Genomic DNA, 19,815 nt, shown 5'->3' on the forward strand with positions numbered 1-19,815 from the left:
AAGGAAACTCAACACTCCCTTCTCCCCCTTCCTGAGGAACTCTAGTTTGGCAGAAAATTCCCAGACACCCACATTCTAACTTATTGGGAATGGGCCTGGGCCAAGCAGCCGTCAAAGTCTGGTTTGGGAGCCAGTGTGCAGGGGGCAGCTGCCCGGGCTCCCCGGGACTGGCCGTGAGTGAGAGGAGGCAGAGGAGCGGGTGGCCAGAGAGCCAACCCGGCACAGCCTGTGCTTCGGACACTGCCCTCCGAGTCACGGGGCAGCCACAGTTCGCCGAGCTCCACCGAACCTTCTGGTGGGAGCCTGAGACCTGCCTTTGGCCCTCCTGCCCAGTCAGATGACTTGCCTTACTCATCTCCAGGGGAGACGTGGCCCGCTGTGGGCTGCAGGTGGGGTCAGACCTCCAGCCTGGTGACTCCGAAAAACTCCCAGGCTTCATCCGGCACCACAGACTTCCATGCTCTTGCTCCATTCCAGTTGGAGAATTCCTACTCGGCCTTCAAGGCTCCGTCCAGCTGTGCCCTCCTCTGGGAGGCCCAGCCCGATGCCCGGGGGGCTGGCCCTGCTCTGGCCGCTCAGTCGCAGCCACCCCCACCCCTGGGGTTGGTGTTGCTCAGGTGCAGGTCTCCCCACCCGCTGGCCAGAGCTCCGTGAGGAGCACAGACCCACCTCATTCGCTCCTGAGCCCACAGCGCCCAGAGCCGGTGTTCAACACCAGCAGGGTGAGCACACATCTCAGAGCCTGGGGGGGCGAGGTTTTGAAAAGTGCTGCCGCCCTTCTCTGTGGAGAGCCGCTGCGCTGGGGAGAGGCCCACAGGATGGCCCCGCCTGAGCCCAGTGCGGGGCAGACGCCAGGGACCCGCAGGTGCAGGGAGGGGAGGCAGGAGACCTGAGTTCCCATGCACACCGGCCTCTCCTTCCCCGGGGAGCCAGGTTTCTAACCTCGACCTGGACGCAGTCACAACCCACCTGACAGGCGTGCCGAGGAAGTATTACTGATGGCAGGGACTACAGGCCGCAGTGGTGGTCAGCAGGAGACCTCGGCCCGACTCCTCACGATCTTTGCCACGTGGTCAAGGAAGGGGGAGGGGGTTCACCTCAGTGGAGTTGGGAACTGGACCTGGCCCTGACTATATTAGGGAATGCAGCCTTCCTGGTGGGGAAAGGTAGAGAATGGCCAAGAATGACCGAGAATGACCAAGAATGGACGGGAATGGACGAGAATGACCGAGAATGGACATGAATGGTTGAGAATGGTTGAGAAAGGCCCAGAATGGCCGAGAATGACCAAGAATGGTCAAGAATGGTCAAGAATGACTGAAAATAGTCAAGAATGACCGAGAATGGCTGAGAACAGATGAGAATGACTGAGAATGGCCGAGAATGTCAGAGAGTCAGAAGTGAGCTCTGAGGGCTGCAGCTGTGGCTCCTCCAGCTTTTGCTTTTGATCCAGTTCAGGCTTGTCATTTGCACAGGTTCCAGTGCAGCGCCCTCTTGGCACCCAGGCCTGGGAAAGAGGGACTTTCAGAGGGCAGCAGGGCATGCCAGGGTAGCAGCACCTGCCACCCACACTCTGAGCCCGGCACTCTCTCCCACCTTCCCCCATGGAAATCAAGGTGGAGGCGAAGAGGTTTGGTCCATGTGGCTCCAGAGTGCAGGCTGGGCCCAGTGTGGTCCAGTGCTTTTCCCAGGAGGTGGAGTTCATTGTGACACCACAAAGGACTTTCTAGTAAGCATCACCAGCTCATAGTGGGGGCTGACTCAGAAGGTGGTGAGCTTTCTGTCCTCTGAGATATGCAAGCAGGAGTGGTGGAGAAATTTCTGCCCTTGGGAGGGGTGGTGAGACCAGATGGCCCAGACTTTAGCTGAGTGGGATCCTGGGCATGATGCCTCAGGCCTCAGGAGGAGTTGGCTTCAGTGTGGGCCTCTGGCAGAGCCGTCTGGGAAGCATGACTCAGAGCTGGCACTAACGGGCATGGCTGCCAGCTGCGGAGCCTGCTTTCTGCTCAGGGGAAAGGAAGAGTAAGCCATGATGCTCAGATGGGCTGAAGGGACCCCTCTGGCCTGCAGACCCCCAAAGCCTCCTTCCTACAGCCTGTCTGGTGGATTTCCTGCAGCTGTATCCCAGGGCCAGCTTGGGAGAGCCTCTGTGGCTGGGTCAGCTGAGGCCAGACCCAAGGACTTGGCTGCAGAGCTTTGGGCTCCTCACTGTCCCTCAGGTCCTCCCAGTGCCAGGAGGTTGTGACTGGATGCTGTCATACTAGCAGACCAGAGCTTGAACCCACTTACCATGTGACTTTAGCAAGTTGCTTACACACCTCCCGTGACTAGGAGGTCACCAGTTCTCAAGGTGGTTCCTGCCCGGGCAGGATAGCTCTGCCAGAAAGTTATTCCTGGTGCCGAGCCAAAAGCCCCAGGGCTTTTCCCATCATCCCCAGCATTCCCAGGTCTGCTCTGCTCTGGACCACACAGCACCTGCCCCCCAGCCCCCTGCTGTTCCCCCCAGCCAGGCACGTGCCTCTGTCACCTGCTACCTACCCCAGCTGCCCTCCACAGGACACCCCCCATTTCCCAGTGAGTCTGGAGTCAGGGCAGTCTTCAGGGCTTCTGGAGCCACAGGCGGGGGGCCCACCAGCCCTTTGGCAGCCCTGCGTCCCAGGTGACTCACCAGCTGGCAGCAAACAGAACCCAAAGTCCCCTCCCCACGTGTGCAGCCACGGCTCAGCCTCCCCCTCTCACCCCAGTGTTCGTTTCGTGTACTCCGAACCGTGGAAGCCAAGTGCGGCCCAACACGTGTCTGTGTTCAGTCTCATTGTGTCAGAATTGGCCCGTGGTCCCAGCCTGCTGGGGTCTGCCTGGATTCCCAACTCTCTTATCCAACACATTAGCTGTTCCTCCCCAGCTTCCTGTCCTCTACAACTCTGCTCCACATGCTGTCGGGGGCCTTGGCCAAGGCATTGATTAAAATAACCAGAAAGGAGAGCGCCGAAAGCACAGCCCTGAATCCCACCTCTAGACACCCTTTCTACTGCCTGGGACAGTCATTCAGCTCCTTGTTGCTTGACCAAACCCTCATCTGTTCCCAGATTTCTGGTGCCAACTGTCTCGATGTCACACAGACACACAGTGCCACGGGCATTCCCCTAAGCCCAGCAGGTAGACCAAGGCTAGTACTGGTGATCTGTTCTCAGGAAACTTTCAATGGCTGCTCAGTCACCGGGGCACACAAGCTGTTCTTTTCAAGTCTGATCTAGAATGTCACCCTGGTTCAGCATCACACACATCAGCAACCCTGCACCCAGGCCGATGCCAGGCCTTGGGTTCTGAGGACCTAGAACTAAACTAGACTTAGCTTTGCCTTGGAGGAGTTCCTGTCTGCTGGGGCAGGTGGTCACAGACAGACAGTGATGACAGAGGAAATACTAACAATTGAAACGCAGTACGTGCTTATCACACGCCAGGTGCTACTCCAAACCAAGATTTGGCCTCACAAGAAATTGGCATCATCCCCACTCATCTTCAGTGGAAGCTGAGGCACACCAAGGCTCAGTCATGTGCCCAAGGGCTCCCAGCTAGTGAGGGATGCCTACAGGAGCCTCCTTGCCTCGCCTAGGGACTCAGGGAGGCCTTCAGAGGGAGGTGGTGCCTGAGTGGAGACTTCGGAGCTGAGCAGTGTCCAGAGGACAGGAAAGGAGAAGCAGGCGGGGACTGGGCTCCCGGCACTCCCTGCCAGTCCATCCTGTGCCAGGCACTGGGTCAGGCCCTGGGGATTTGGGTTGAGCCCACTGGCAGGGTGCCCCATAACAAACTGGAAAGAACAAGGTGCCCTAGGGAAGTGGGAGAGATGGCTGCAGTCAGGGAAGGCTTCCCAGAGGCAGTGAGGTCTAAGCTGACCCAGGGTTGGGGACATTGGGCTGGCATGGGGGAAGGGATGGTGGATGGAGAATACCAGGCGGGTGGAACATCCAGTGTAAAGGTACTTCCAGGAGCAGCATGGACTGGGCAAGGAGGAGGGCAGCCCGGTCACAGTGGACCCAGGACAGGGAAGGAGGTGGGATGGTTGCGGATGACAGTATGAAGTCAACGGAGGACTTAAAGCTGGGAGAGGGGCACCCCGCAGCTGGGCAGCCTGCAGGCTCTCTTGGCTCTCTCTGAACTTCGACTTTCACTTCATGGGGCAGGGAGTGGCTTCTAATCTCTCACCTTTGTAACCAGCACTTGGCAAATGGCAGAGCTGCCCAGTGCCTCCCAGTATGAGATGGGGTCAGGAGTCCCACCACAGGGGCTAGTGCAAGAACCAGGAGAGGGTCAGTCAGCAGCCTTTTCCTCACTCTATGGGGAGCCTGGCATCCACTGCCTCCCTTCCCCCACCCCTGCAAGTGGAACAATTACTAGATTGAGACAGGCTGGGCCTCCCCACTGCCTCTGCCGGTTAATGTCTCTAATCACCGCAATCTCTTGATCCGCAATCCCTGGGCTCTGAGTGGTGCCCAGATGGCTTGGGAGGGAGCTCCAGGCCTCCAGACTCACAGAGGCTCTTCCCTGGGGACTTCAAACACCACAGGTGCTCCCGGGAGCACCCAGCCAAGCTTGGAGTGGGAGTGAGGTGGTTGCCTATTCTCCCCTCACCATAAATCACAGAGCCAGAAGGAATGTTTGAAGTTGTCCTCATGGAACCTCCCACTCTATCTGGAAGCCTCCAGCTAGCATCTCAACAGGTGGCCATCCAGGATCCACTTGGATGCCGCCAATGATGGGAAGCTCACCACCACAAATCTGAGGCCCGTTACCATGGGCAGGCTGTGAACTCCAAGATTGAACTAAAAAGGCTTTACGTGGACTGGATCATCTTAAAATCATAGCCAGCTGGGAAGGGTGGCTCAGTTGGGCAACATCAAGAGACCCCATCTCTACTAAAAAATTTTTAAACAATTAGCCAGGCATGGTGTTGAGTGCCGGTAGTCCCAGCTACTTGGGAGGCTGAGGTGAGGGAATCATTTGAGCCTGGGAGGTCAAGTCTGCAGTGAGCAGTGATCGTGCCCCTGAGCCCCAGCCTGGGCAACAGAGTGAAACCCTGTCTCAAACAAGTAATAAAAAATAAACTCACAGCACAAACCAGATATTTTCCCCCACCAGAGTTAAACCAGGTCTGTACCCCAGAGAGGCACTGTGGGAGCGGGGAACCCATAAGGTTCTGAATCGGAAATTCCTGTTCCAATCTTGATGCTATGATTCACCAGCTGGGGGCCTGGCCAGTTGCCTCTGCCGCCGCGTGCTCCATTTTCCCTGCCTGTAACACAGATCTGTGGTATTGGGCTGTCCAATACAACAGCCACGAGTCAGAGGAGGGCGACTGAGACTTGAGATGCGGGCATGCAACTGAGGAGCTCAACTTTTAATTTTATTTAATTAATTTAGGTTAAAATTTAAAACCTGAAGCAGTATACTTTTTTTATTTTTTTGAGACAGAGTTTCGCTCTTGTCATCCAGGCTGGAGTGCAGTGGTGCGGTCTTGGCTCACTGTGACCTCTGCCTCCCAGGTTCAATCGATTCTCCTGCCTCAGCCTCCCAAGTAGCTGGAATTACAGGCATGTGCCACCACACCCTGCTAGTTTTTAGTATTTTTAGTAGAGATACACCTGGCTAATTTTGTATTTTTAGTAAAGACAGGGTTTCTGCATGTTGGTCAGGCTAGTCTTGAACACCTGACCTCAGGTGATCCGCCCACCTTGGCCTCCCAAAGAGCTGGGATTCAGGCGTGAGCCACTGCACATGGCCTAAAAACTGTTATACTGATACACATCGAAATGATAATATTTGGGATAAACTGGGTTAAATAAAGTATTAAACTTAATTTCACCAAAAAACTAATTTTACCTGTTTGTTTTTAATTTTTTAACGTGACTACTAGAAAATTCTAAATTATAAATGTGGCTTGCAGTAGAACTCCACAGTGCTGCACTCAGAAAGTTGTTTAAAGATCCAGTGAGCTGGGTGTTCAGGTGTCTGGGGAACAGTAAAATCCCAGAGAGATGACGGCTTCTGAGGCGACCAGGTCCTCCAGGAGCTGAGTTCACCAACACACAAGAAGACAGGCTCAATCTAGAAAGAACAGACAATGTGAAGGACTGTTACAAACAAAACAGAGCTGGGCTCAGTGGCCCATGCTTGTAATCCCAGCACTTTGGGAGGCCTAGGCAGGCAGATCCCCTGAGGTCGGAAGTTCGAGACTAGCCTGACCAACATGGAGAAACCCATCTTTACTAAAAATACAAAATTAGCCGGGTGTGGTGGCACATGCCTGTAATCCCAGCTACTCGGGAGGCTGAGGCAGGAGAATCGCTTGAACCTGGGAGGTTCAGGTTGCGGTGAGCTGATCACACCATTGCACTCCAGCCTGGGCAACAAGAGTAAAACTCCATCTCAAAAAAAATTACCCATAACACCCAAAGATAACAGGTAAACTTCCTATAGAGTTTGCTTGCTTCTGTGCCTGTCTGTGTGACCTGGTCTCCCGACCACCACAGGGCCACAGCTGTAAGTTCTCATAAAAGTCACTTTAACAGCTTGGCCCTGAAGTGTGGGACCTCCAGGAGCCCCAGCAGGGAGGAACCCCTCAGAAAGCCAAACGGCAAGGCCTTACACCTCCTTTCTGTGCCTGTGAGCTCCGCGTGGAAGCCATGCCTTCTGCATACCTGGCTCCCATTCTTCTCAGCCTCCGCCCTCTCCTGCGGTGGCCCTGGCACTCCAGGGAGACGGGCCTGCGCTGCCAGCTGTCACACCAGTTCCCGTGGCTGCTTACGTCTCCCTTCCACCATCTTCGTGGAGGCAGGGAGGAGGCGCCAGCACAGAACAATGTGGGTTCCAGGATTCTCTCCAGTTTGTCCATGGGTGCTCTCCTATACAGAGCCAATGGGGGCCCCGGGGTGGGGTCAGGGTCCCTCTCACTCTTTCTAGAATCTCAGGGGTCCTTCTCACTCTTTCTAGAATCTACACTCCCTCCCACATCTTAGTCTGCCCCTGCTTTGGCGCCACCCTGATGTTAGGACTCTTCTTCCCCAGGGGGGCCTTCTTAGGGGGCTTTATCCTTTTCTGAAATCCAGTCTTCATGTGCACCCCACTCCACGCAGTCCCTCAGACATGTCTGTGTGCCTCTACCATAGATCCAGAGCGGGCCTCCATCCCAGGAGAGTCCAGGGCTCACTGCAGGGACGCAAGCCATCTGGCAACTTGCTTTTCCACTTAGCATTGAATTAGGAACACCTTGCAGGGACGCGATCACTCCTGATGCCTGCTCTGCCATCCCTTTCTATCTAAACTACATTGGTGATTTCTTAGGTTGGCCCTGGGTTTTTGATCTTACAAATACCACTTCAGTGACCCACCCAGGACACTGTGTTTACTTTTATCTTCTCAAATCTAAGGAATTGTTAGTTCTCCCTTCTAGACATGCAGCAAATTCAGCTGCCTGAGTTGTGCTAAAGCGCCGCTAGGCCCGGTGGCTCCCCAGTCCCCCGACCTGGCACTGAAGGCCACCCTACTCCTGAGCTCAGTCTATCTTCTCTGTCCCTTCCATCGCCAATCTATCACCAATCCACAGACATTACCTGAGCCCTGACCATATTGAATAGCACGGTGTCCTCACACTTTCCAGCCTCCCTTCTGCCTTCCACTGTCACGCTGGGGACATGTCTGCCCCATCTCCAAATCCTCTCTCATTTCCAAGAGCCAGCTCAAATGCCACCTCCTCCAGGGAGTCCTTCCTGACTTTCCTAGCTAGAAGTGACTCCCCCTTCTCCGAATAAAGACAGCATTTCCTTGTCCCCCCTTCCCTTGGGGTCCTGATGCTCCCACCTAGTCCAGGGGCCACTTGAGTGTGCTTGTGGCCCAGCACCCTTTCCGTCTCCCTCCCCACCTCCTGGCAGACTGGGAGGTCCTTGACGTCAAGGACAGGTTCTGATTTCTTCCTGTGGGCACAGGGCATGGCACGGAGTAGGCATTTGCGAAAGGTTTGAATACACATCAATGAAGGAGGACAGGCCTGGAGTCAGGCCCTAAGTTCTGGTCCAGCCAGGCACTGCTGTCCTGTGTGACCTCAAGCAGGGCCTGTTCTTGGGGGGTATGGCCTTCCCGTGGCCTGAGGTGGCTGGACCCCACTGTGGGGAGTTCTGCGGTGGTGGGAGGACTGTTTGGCCCTGCGCTGATGTGCCAGCCCTGCCTGGGATCATCTCTGTCTTGGATAATGATTGCAGGGCAGCCCCCATTTCCTCTGGCTGCACAATCCCATTATGAGCCCTTCAGGATTTATGTCTAAGACCCACCCTAAGCCCATCACTAACATATGGCATCCTGGCAGATGAGGATGAACAGAGATTGTAAACACTCATTCATTCATTCATTCATTCACTCCTTCACTCAGCAGACTGCTACCAAACTGTGGACCTGGTATTGAATCAGAACCTGGCCCAACCCTGGAGGTGCTTCCAGCAAAGAGTCTGCAGTCCAGTGAGGTGGGGACAGAGACAACGGGAGGCACAGGGACTGTGGCACGAGAGAAGGAGGCTTCACTCAGCCTGGTGGTCAGAGAAGGCTTCCTGGAGGAGGGGACACTCAAACTGTGTCTTACCGGAAGAGTAAGCCATTGTGCCAGCGAGCAGGCAGGGCAGGGCCCTCACAGGCGGTGGCTCCCACCAGGGAAGGGGCCTGGATGCTGCTGCGTGGTCTAATGATAAGAGGAGCGTGGCTGGGGATTATCTGCTCTTGTTTACATGATTAAAACCAGACCAATACTTCTTTATCTGAAAAAATGAAAGGGCTTTGGGGAAAAATCCTTTTGGCAACAAAGCAAAGCACAGGCATTTCCTTAATTAATCTCTCACTCCCCCCACACCCCTCACCATCCCACACCCCCGACAACAGCTGCAAGAAGAGGCGCTCTGGGCTTCCAGGGCTCCGGGGCTGACCTGCACTGGTGGGCAGAGAACCCAGGCCAGGGTGGCTGGAGGTGGGGAGAAACAGAGAGGAGAGAGACCCACAAGCCCTCTCAACGCAGCCTCCCATGATGGAGAGTCTGGGCCCAGGTGTGAACCCAAGATGGCCCCATTTTACAGATGGAGATCCTGAGGCCCAAAGACGGGGGAGTGACTTGCTTGCCTGAGGTCACACAGCCGGTTGGCAGAGCGGGAACCCGGGTCACCAGCCCGCAGCCCAGTGCTGTCACTCACTCCCTCACAAGCTCATACGGGAACCTGCAGGAACCACCTGCAGTATCATCTGCTAGGAACTCACAGGGAAGTCAGACCCACCCCTCCTCTCACCGACAGACAGGCAGGGTCCTAATGGAGCAGCTAGGGGCTGTGGAAACCCTGGAATGGGCTCCTCGTGCTGGGGGAAAGGCAGGTACACCCCAGAGGTGGCCCAAGCTTGGTCCTGCCTAGTGGGCAAGGGTCAGGCGAGTGAAGGAAGCTTCTGAGAGGACACCAAGCATGGGAAATGGCAGGCACAGAGGCCTCAAGGTACAGATCCCACCCACATAACCCCCCCCACCTCTGTGCCCCGGGGCATGGGGAGAGGGCAGAGCAGGAAAGGCTAAAAGGAGCACAGGACTGGATTATTGGGGACATGGGGTTCCCTGGAGCACTGTAAGGCAGCTGGGCATGGCCAGGAGGGGCTGAGTGAGTTCTGAGTGCCTGGCCAGACCCCAGCTTCCCCACCACAGCCCCTGACCCCTCACTCTCCCAGTTTGATGTCCGGCCTCGCCTCCCTGGACCCCAAGACCTCCAGCCGCCTGGGCATCCTCACTGTGGCATACTACCTGTGGACCACCTTCATGGCCGTCGTCGTGGGCATCTTCATGGTCTCCGTCATCCACCCTGGCAGCGCAGCCCAGAAGGAGACCGCGGAGCAGAGCGGGAAGCCCGTCATGAGCTCGGCTGATGCCCTGCTGGACCTCATCCGGTAACGATCGACACCAACACCCTGCTTGGGAACGCCAGGCCCGAGCCTGCCCTGCCAGGGCCCCCAGAGGCCAGGATGGGGTGTGGGGATGGGGGTGCTCGGGTCTGCTCTTGATAACTCCTAGTGATGAGCGAGGCAGACACGGAGGCCATGATCACCCTGGTGGGTTGAGCTTCTCTGGGCTGCCTGCCGGGCTCATGCTGCATTGTCTGCCCCACCAGGCTGGAAACACCTTGTGGGCTTGCAGGGTCTGCGCCTCTCTGCCTGTGGCTAGGTGCCGAGCAGGCATCTGTGAGCATTTGCTGGTGCCCAGGCTGGAGGGTGGGAGGCTGGTGGTTATCAGCTCCCCCGCCCTTTCTTTATTGGTCCTGTTTTTACAGATGAGGAATTGGGGCTCAAAAAGGTGCTATGACTTTTCCAGAGTCACTAGTAGGTAGGTAGTGGAGACACGACTCAACCTAGGCCTGTCTGACTCCAAGGACAGTGTCCCTTGCCCTGCGGTGCATGTCCTAGCCACGGCAGTGCTGCTGACCTTGCTTCTCAGACCCAGGCTCCCTCTCCAGGGAAGCACTGCACACCCAGAGGCACAGCCGCCTCCCACTCCCTTTCCCCGGGTTCCCTGCCGGCCACCCCTGCTCCTCTCCTTCCTGCATTCGCCCCTCACCAGTGCGAGCTCTGTGCCAGGCCCTGGACCCAGGGACTCACAGCCAGCCCTTGCCCTGGAAGAGTGGTCAGGGTCTCGCAAAAAAGAAAGACCCGCGAGTAGACAGGGACAAATGGGGGCCTGGGGCTGCAACAGGGAAGCTGGGGCTGCAACGGGGAAGCTGGGGCTGCTGGTGGAAGCAGGAGCCACTGCCCTTCTAAGGGAGGGGAAGGCGGGGAGGTGGGGAGGGCAGGCCTGGGGCGACAGAGTGGCAGGAAGGTCCTGAGCTGCAGCAAACCATGTCGGGAAGACGCCATAGCCCTTCTGCGTGAGAGAGCAGAAGGGGCGAGAGGTGGGCAGAAAAATTCAGGTGGGGACGGATCTCAAAGGGCACCGTGAACCAGGGCAAAAGGCCACAGGAAATGGGTTTTAAACAGAAGAGCAGCATGATCCAATTCTGAGGGCTCACTCTGGCCAGGGGTCAGTGTTGGGGGGGAGGTTGGAGGGGAAGGCAGGGCCAGGGACAGGGCCAAGTGGTGGCCCTGAAGATGAGAGAGGGGGCAGATGGCATGGCTGCTCAGGAGGGAGCCTCAGCAGGAGGTAGGCAAGACGGAGGTGGGGTGTGCTGATCACCCAGCGTGAAGGTTTCGGCCCACTCATCCAGGTAGACGGTGGTCACCAGCGGTGGATGGTCCAGAGCAGGCACAGGCATCCGGGGGGAGATGTCCACTCATGGTCGGCCAGTGGATGTGAGTCTCATGGGGGAGTCTAAGCTGGAGATGGAGGTTTGGAAATCACCAGGAAGAGGTGTTAGGTGCAACCCTGGTGGCAGAGGGGCTCTGGCAGGACAGGTGGTGAGAGAGCAGAGGCTGGGATGGAGCCCGGGAAGCCCCACCTGGGAATGGTCTGCTGGGCTCCACAGGCTACCATAGTGAAGCACTGGAAGGCTCAGGGAATGCCTTCTAGTGCCTCTCACTTTCCAGTCAATTTCAGATCTAAGAAGTCTAGGCCTAACATTAAAACTCCAGACACATGCAGTTTAAACTAACTATGTCCTAGCCTTTTGGGTCTGAGACTGGGAAAGCTGCAGTGGGAAGAGGGTCACAGTAAGTTTGTTTCTCTCTCCTGCTCCGCCTCTCCCTGGTGAGAGGTGAGGGAATGGGCCAGGAAGGGCTGCACAGACTCGGAGTGGGGTGAGCTGGAGCAGGTGCTCCCTGGTCGTGTCTCTCCAGGAGCACTTCTGTGGGTTCTGTGGCACTCCTCTTACATCTCTCACCTGCTGTTCCCTGGACTCAGGCAATCTCTGTTCCATCTGACTACTTACACTGTCCTCCCTCAACCTGGGCTCTGGTTGACTCCTCTGCTGGGGCCACCTCACCCCTCTGGGTGACCCTGTTGGGTCATATCTGGCCCATGGGATGCATACATATCCCTGTTGGAAGTGCTGGCCTTTCCCAGGGCCTTTGGACATGAGTCAGGCACCAGCCCCTACATTCCTCAAATCCTGGGAGACTCAAGCCAAGGTCTCTGAATAGTTCTCTTGGCTTAAATTTATGGAGAAGCATTCTTTTCCTCCCCCATGGGGATAGATGTGTACACACAGGCTCCCACCCACTCTCAAAAGAAACTCTCATTCCCTGTATTAGCTAGTTACTGCTGTGTAACAAACTTTCCAGGTCAGCTGGAAAGTTCTGCTGATTTGGACTGAGCTCACTCATGTGTTTGCAGGCAGCTGGTGGCTCAACCAGCCAGATGGAACAGAGATTGCCTGAGTCCAGGGGACAGCAGATGAGAGATGTGAGAGAGAGAGGAGGGGCTCCAGAGAACCCACAGAAGTGGTTGGTCTAGGGGTGTCCTGGCTGAGATGATTCAGTTACACTCTTTGCCATCTTTGTACTCTAGCAGACTAGACTAGATTTCATGGTGGTGACAGGATTCCAGGAGAGAGCTAGCCCAGGCATTTTTTTTTTTTTGAGGTGCAGTTTCACTCTGTTGCCCAGGCTGGAGTGTAGTGGTGCCATCTTGGCTCACTGCAACCTCCACCTCCCAGGTTCAATCAATTCTCCTGCCTCAGCCTCCTGAGTAGCTGGGATTATAGGCTCCCATCACTACGCCCAGCTAATTTTTTGTATTTTTAGTAGAGACAGGGTTTCACTATGTTGGCCAGGCTGGTCTCGAACTCCTGATCTCATGATTCACTCGCCTCAGCCTCCCAGAGTGCTGGGATTATAGGCATAAGTCACCATGCCTGGCCACATTTTTTTTTTATATAACGAAGATGGAGGAACAAGAGAGGAAATCAAAACATGCAAATGTCTCTGAAGCCTCTGCTTTCAGCAAGTCCACTAATGTCCTCTTCTCTTAGCCAAAGCAAGTCAGGTGACCAAGCCCAGACTCAGGGTGGGAAGGGGCCACCCTGAAGTTCCAAGGCAAATGGAGTCTAGATACTGGGGCCATCGATGCAGTCAGTCCCCCACTCCCTTCATTCCTCCAGGAGAATCTTGAGCTTCTCTCTTACCCTTTAGAGTGTGTGATGAACTAAGGATCATTAAAATGCTTGCCATGCTGTTCCTATTGCATGGCTGTCACCTGTAGGGTCTGGAGCCAGAAAGAGACTCAGGCAAGTCTGTTCTGGTGTGCTTGCTTGGCTGGCGAGACTTCATTCAGTACCAGGGCTTTGAACACCTTCTGGACTCTGGGACTTCCAGATTTAACCTCTAGCCTGGAAACCTCTCTCCTGAGTTCCGGATTCTCACAGAAAGTGTCTGGAGGCATCTCAGAGGTGACAGGCCCAAGCTCAACTCTGGATTTCTCCAAAAACCTTCCCTTTTCTCAGTGCTGCCTGTCTTGGTCTGACATCTCTCATTCTTTCACATCCTGCAGCCAATTCCTCAGCAAATCCTGTGAGCTCTACCTTGAAAACCAAATGCCAGACCATGGCCCTTCCACTTCCCCTGCCTCTCCCACCATGGCGTCCAGCCTGGCTGCGCTTCCTCTCTGCTTCCTGTGGTCTGTTCTCAGCACTGCAGCCAGAGGCATCCTTTTCAAAACCTGCTCACAACCCAGCATATGGCGACAAAGTCATAGCCTGCACTGTGGCTTACAGGCCCTTCCTGGCACACGTCAGCCTCTGATCTCTGCCCCGACTCTCCCCTTCCCTGCCCTGGCTCCAGCCCCACCCACCTCACTGTCCTTTCCATCTGGGTGTCATTGCCACCTCTCTGGGTGGCCCTTCCTGCAGAAAGTGTGCACCTCTTTGCCTCACTCCATTTACATCTCTCCTGGGTGTCATCTCTCCTGGGTGTCGCCTCTCCTGGGGCCTCCCAGGTTCTGTCTCTCTGTCGTCTTCCCTTGCGTCATTTTTCCTCATCACCCTTATTACCACCCAACATGATCACATCTCTGTGTTTCTTTCTTTTTCTCCCACCTCCACTAGAATGCCATATGCCCTGTGAAGCCTGGCTCTTTAACATCTGTTCCCTGCTGTATCCTGGAGCCTAGAACAGCACCTGGCACTGAGTGGGTGCGTAGAGTTTGCTGAATGCACACGTGGGGTTCAGGGACATCAGTGGAGTTGGGGTCTGAAGCCCCAGGAGGAGCTGGGATGGCCCAGGGAGAATGTGCCCAGCAAGCAGGTGCAGAGGCCTGGGGCGGGCCTTGACTCACGGCTGCACTGAGGCCTTGCATAGCAAACAGAGCAGAGGCAAGCAGGGCAGCAGGCAGAGAACTGGGAGAATGATCTCCTGGAAGCCGAGGAAAGAGGAACCTCGTCTCCAAGACCCATTATTTCTAGGGTTTGGTAACTGTGATTCATGGTTTCTTGGGTCTTATGATTCAGGATGGCTTCTCCACGTGGGGGAAGGAGTTGTCGGTACTGCCCTCCTCACCACTGCCTGCCCTGCTCAGGGCTGTGCGGCTCTGGGTCAGGCACACGTGTCACCGTCAAATGTTCCAGAGTGTTTCCTGCTCTTGGTTGCTTTTCTGTGGTGAAAATTGATCCTGCTGCTTAGAGCCCCCGCCCCAGCCCTACCCAACCCGCCCTCAGCCCTCAGGCAAGTTGTTCTCACAGCTGGGTGTCGGGCCTCGCTCTCACAGTTTCTTGGTCAGAGAGCCAGGCTACAGGGAGAGAATGCAGGCATCCTGGGACAGGGAGCCAGAACCTAGGAGACCTGTGGCCTCATCTCTACTCTGACAATAATTAGTCACTGCGTGACCCTGGGCAGGCCAGTTCCCCGCTCTAGGCCTCAGTTTCCCCAGTGATTTTTAAATCCTATCTAGCTCTGTGGTTCTGAAACGCAAAGGCCTATGAGCCAGTGAGGAGGCCGCAGGGCGTGAGCCCAAGCTTCTGGAGGCGGGTTCTGGGAAATGAGGTTGGAGGGCTGGGCAGAGCCCACCTGGAAGTCAGGAAGCCCAGGTTAAGGGGCTAGCTGTTAGGCTTTAGGAGTGGGAAGCTGGTGGGTTTGGGAAAGATGGATTCGAGCAGGGTGGAGGAGACAGCAGGTGAGCAGAGGCACCTGGCCTCGGAAGGGCATGGTCATTTCAGTTACATTCAGCCCCCCGTCTTCAGCTACTGCCCTGGGTGAAGACATTGTGCTGGGACCTGGGGAGCAAGTACAAGTTCCCCCAACCCCCGCCCAGGGCTGCCCACCCTCTCAGGACAGACAGACAAGTGAGTGCACTGACAGCCACTCCTGGTGCTCTGAGAGGCTGCGAAGGAGATGAGGACACTGGCAGTGAGGGCAGCAGGGAGCTCCTGACCTTTGCCCTGGCCCACAGCTCGTGCCTAGCAGGTGCTGATGACTGAACGAAAACAGACCAGGCAGAGAACCAAGAACCAGGGCGAGTGGGACAAATGAGGACACCTCAGGGCAAAGATCTGTGTCCATGCCTCAAAGATGATTCCAGAGGAACACAACAGGCCTTGTCCCTGGATGACCCACCCAGACAGGAATTCATTTTCCAGGGCTCCAGGCTGAAGGGGAGGGGGGCTCCAGAATGCTGGCACCGGCTCACAGTGCAGCGCGCAAAACAGAAACCCAAGCGGAGCGCTAATCAAAGCTGGCCCCTTCTCTTTTTTTTCCCAATCTTATTAAAACACCACAGAGATTAAGTAATGACTTGGCTCTATTTATAGCTCCCAGCTACCCTCTTAGGGATTGGAAGAAGCTTCCGGGCTGTGCTTGGGAAGGATCAATTCCCACCTTTAGGGCTTGGTTTGGGGACATATTATTAGGGGTGGGATGGGACGATCTCGGTGAGAATTTGCAAGTAGCAAGTGAAGAGGGGAGCTGAGAGGTGGGCTCCAGTCCTACCTGGAAGAAGTGCAGGGAGGCACAGGGCAGACTATGTGGGCGTTTGATAGGCATGGCTATTAATGTCCCCAGGCACATTCTGTCTGTGTTTTATGTAGCCGCCACCAGGAGCACGGACCTCATGGGACAAGCCGAAAAGTCTTCCCACAAAGGCTCAGCGACAACAGAAAATGTACATTTCCCCATTTAATAATCAAAGGTATACTTCTTGATTAAAATCTGCAGGATAAAATCATTGGTTATTAGCATGAGCATACACCAGGCAGGACTTGCTTTTGGCTGCTCGATCAGCAGAGGCTTTGGCAAGGTGAAGGCTTGCATTTGCTCCTGATGAGCAGACCAGAAGTGGGAGGTGGGCAGCTGGCAGTCACCAGAGTGCCCTGCTCCGCCCGCCTGTGTGCTCTGCCATGCTTGGCACCTGGCTTTCATCTGAGTCTCATGGTCCATGAAGGCTGCCCGAGCTCTAGCTATTATCTCCAGGCAGAAAGAAGAAAGTTGGAGGAACATACCAGAGTCCTGGCTGAATGGGCGCCTCCTCCAGAGTTTTCCAGGACTCACCACCCAGCAACTTCCACTCACCTCTCGATGGTCACCCCATTAGTAAGAGAGGCCGGGAATCAGGGCTTGGTGGCAGGTCCCATTTGGTCCCCACAGCATAACAGGACTTCTCTTAAGGAAGGACAGGGGAATGCAGACTGTGTGGGCAATTGGCTGTCCCTGCCAGGGCCCACAGTGAAAATGATTGTCATTGTAAAGGAAGTTGTAAAGAAATGTCTATGCTAGGTATAAGTTCCATTTGGCTTCTTCTGACCTTTCAAATATTCTCCGTGTGTGTGAGCTGAGTGTTGAAAGGAGGAAGAGTTGCCGAGGACAAGAATGAGGAGGAGGCGAGCCAGGTGGAGGCAGAGTGTGCAGGACGGCAGCTTGGAGGAAGAGCCGGCACACAACCGACACCTCCTAGCAGGTGCTAACCTCAGAGTTTGCTTTTCTCACAACCCTCTTCTAGGGAGAAGGGGATTGCGAAGACAAAGACACAAATGCTTTTAGAGAAAGGAGGCTGCCGGGACTGTGTGAGGGTGCCCATCTCACCAAACCTCCCGCACTGCACACTGTGGTTTTAAAAATGCTTTGTCAATATTTTTAAATGGAAATGTCTTGAATTTGTTGAACAGGTGGCACTAGCTTGAATTTGTTGATGGAACTAAACATTTTTAAAAGCATTTTTGGCCATTGGCTTTTATTCTTTTGTAACACGAATTGCCTGGTCGTATCTTTCCACCGTTTTCCTGTCGGGTTTTTGTGGTCCATTGGTTTACGCAGCAAATATTTACCGAGTGCCTGGTATGTGTTAGGAACTCTTCCCGACGTCAGGGACACAGCAGTGAACAAACACAGAGTTTCCGTCCTCCACGGAGCTGATATTCTGATGAGAGGAGCTAGGGAATGCAGAAACCGGGCCAAGATTTGTGAACACTCTTAGTAGATTTAGGATGGCAGAGCTTGGTCGCGCAGCCTCCCCAGCTCGTCACTTGCTTTGTGGTTTTATTTGTATTGCAATCTGTCTTTTAGCACAGTTTTAGGTTTACAGAAAAGTTGTAGACAGTACAGAGAGATCCCACACGCCCTTCACCCGGCCTCCCCTGATGTCAGCAGCTTATGTAACTGTGGTATGTTTGTCAAAGCTGAGAAATTAAATTGGTACAACACCATTAACTAAGTATGGATGCCGTTTGGGTTTCATCAGTTTTTCCATGAATGTCCTTTTTTTCTGTTCCAGGATCCAGTCCAGGATGCTATGTTGCATTAGGGATGTATTTATTTTCATGCAGTAAAATACATTGATTTATGGCTCATTTTGTTCTTAGAGAGTCAGTTCCTATACTGAGACATGATAAAATATCAACCTATATTTCTTCTAGCTTTTTATGGTTCTTTTTTTTTTTTTTTTTTTTTTTTTTTTTTTTTTTTTTTTTTTTTTTTGAGACAGAGTCTGGCTCTATCCCCAGGCTGGAGTGCAGTGGTGCAATCTTGGCTCCCTGCAACCTCCGTCTCCCGGGTTGAAGCAATTCTCCTGCCTCAGTCTCTTGAGTAGCTGGGACTACAGGCAAGCATCACCACACCTGGCTAATTTTTGTATTTTTAGTAGACATGGGATTTCACCATGTTAGCCAGGCTGGTCTCAAACTCCTGACCTCAGGTGATCCACCCGCCTCGGCCTCCCAAAGTGCTGGGATTACAGGCATGAGCCACCGCCCCCGGCTGGTTTCATTTTTCAAGGAATTATTTATTTCTTTAAACCATCTGGAACTTATTTTGGTGTAAGGATCTAACATCTATTTTTCCAAGCAATTGGTCAGCTGTACAGTATTCTATAATGAATCCTTTGTTTCCTCACTGATTCATGGAACAACTTTTATCAAGTATGAAATACTTAGATGTACTAGGTTCTGTTTCTGGGCTACAGCTTCCGTTACATGCACTATTATGTTGACAGCTGTGTCAGTATCACAGTGTTGACAATTACATCTTTACAGTATATTTTTTATCTGGTTAGAAAGATCCTTCACCTTTAGCTTTATAATAAAATATGATAATAAGAATAATGAGCCCACCTATGTGCGAGGTCCGGTGTTGGGCCCCACAGGTAGGACATGAACAACCAAGTCCCACCTGCAAGGCAGCCACTGTATGGGGGAGGCAGACAAGTGAGTCAGCGACCACACTGTGCTGTGACCCACACACAGAAGGGCCACAGGGTCTCGAGGGGCAGTCAGGGAGGACCGGATGAGGAAGAGGTGCTTGATCTGTGGTCGATTTGAGGAGTTTACCAGACAGAGGGGCAGGCAGGGCATTCCAGGCAGAGGGAACAGTATAGACAAATGCCCGGTGCTGGAAAGTATGCAGCATAGTCTGCGGGGAGCAGGTGCTGGTGATGCGGGGGGGCCGTGATGCAGCGGCTGAGACTGCAGAGGGGGCTAGCCTGAGGAAGGCCCAACCACCAAGGGAGATGTTCAGATGACCCCAAGGACACGACCACCAGGGCCCTCCTGTCCTGGGCTCTGGAATTTTTCAACTGCTGATTCTTTTCCCAGGAACATGTTCCCAGCCAACCTAGTAGAAGCCACATTCAAACAGGTGAGTGAGTCCCTGGGCGGTGGAGAGGAGGGAAGGGGAGAGGAGGGCAGGCAGCTGGGCTAGTGGCCTCGCTGGAAAGTGACACGTGGGCAGACAGCTGTGCTGTCTCCTGGAGGTGGGATGCTAGAGGGAAGGGCACGTTGGGGAACCTAGATCCTTAGAGATCCGTGGCCACATCCCTGTCCTGGGTTCCAGTTTTCATGATGAAAAGTGTGGGGTGGAGAAAAGCCTCCGCTGAGGGCCCGCTCTGCTCACACGTACCCCACCTCGCCCATCCTCACAGTAACTCAGCACTGAGGGCCCGCTCTGCTCACACGTACCCCACCTTGCCCATCCTCACAGTAACTCAGCACTGAGGGCCCACTCTGCTCACACGTACCCCACCTCGCCCATCCTCACAGTAGCTCAGCACTGAGGCAGGACCTGTGCCGCTTCCTGACGAGCAAACTGAGGCCCCGAGGATTAAATGATTTACCCAAGGTTCTACCACTAGTAAATGACAAAGCCAGTAGTTAGACCCAGGCCCGTCTTCTCAGCTTGTTTCCTCTTTCTTTTTAAAGTAATAATTTTCCCTCTAACAAGAATGATAGTGATGTTCAATATAGAAAAGTAGGAAAATACTAAAAACATGAAGTAGGAAATAAAAATCATCTCAGTTCTAGGACATAGCCCCTGGTAGCAGATGGTATATTTCTAGTCTTTTTCCACTATATGTTTTAGAAGTAATATTATAATCATAGTGGATATACAGTTTTCATCTTGCTTTCT

The 19,815-nt window shown here is 54.2% G+C and overlaps 1 protein-coding gene across 3 annotated transcripts in view; it reads left to right on the plus strand.

Annotated features, from left to right (window-relative positions):
* The window catches only part of SLC1A7 (solute carrier family 1 member 7), a 49,284-nt gene that overhangs the window by 18,013 nt on the left and 11,456 nt on the right, over nucleotides 1-19,815 (plus strand). For all 3 annotated transcript variants that reach the window (XM_032296974.1, XM_032296975.1, XM_032296976.1), the window contains exons 3-4: nucleotides 9,742-9,957; nucleotides 19,005-19,047. In XM_032296974.1, coding sequence (XP_032152865.1) covers nucleotides 9,742-9,957; nucleotides 19,005-19,047 — 259 coding nt within the window. The remainder of the gene's footprint in view (nucleotides 1-9,741; nucleotides 9,958-19,004; nucleotides 19,048-19,815) is intronic.

Source organism: Sapajus apella, unplaced genomic scaffold, assembly GCF_009761245.1.
Source record: "Sapajus apella isolate SASKATOON/1434 unplaced genomic scaffold, GSC_monkey_1.0 scaffold36, whole genome shotgun sequence".
Classification (NCBI taxonomy): Eukaryota; Metazoa; Chordata; class Mammalia; order Primates; family Cebidae; genus Sapajus; species Sapajus apella.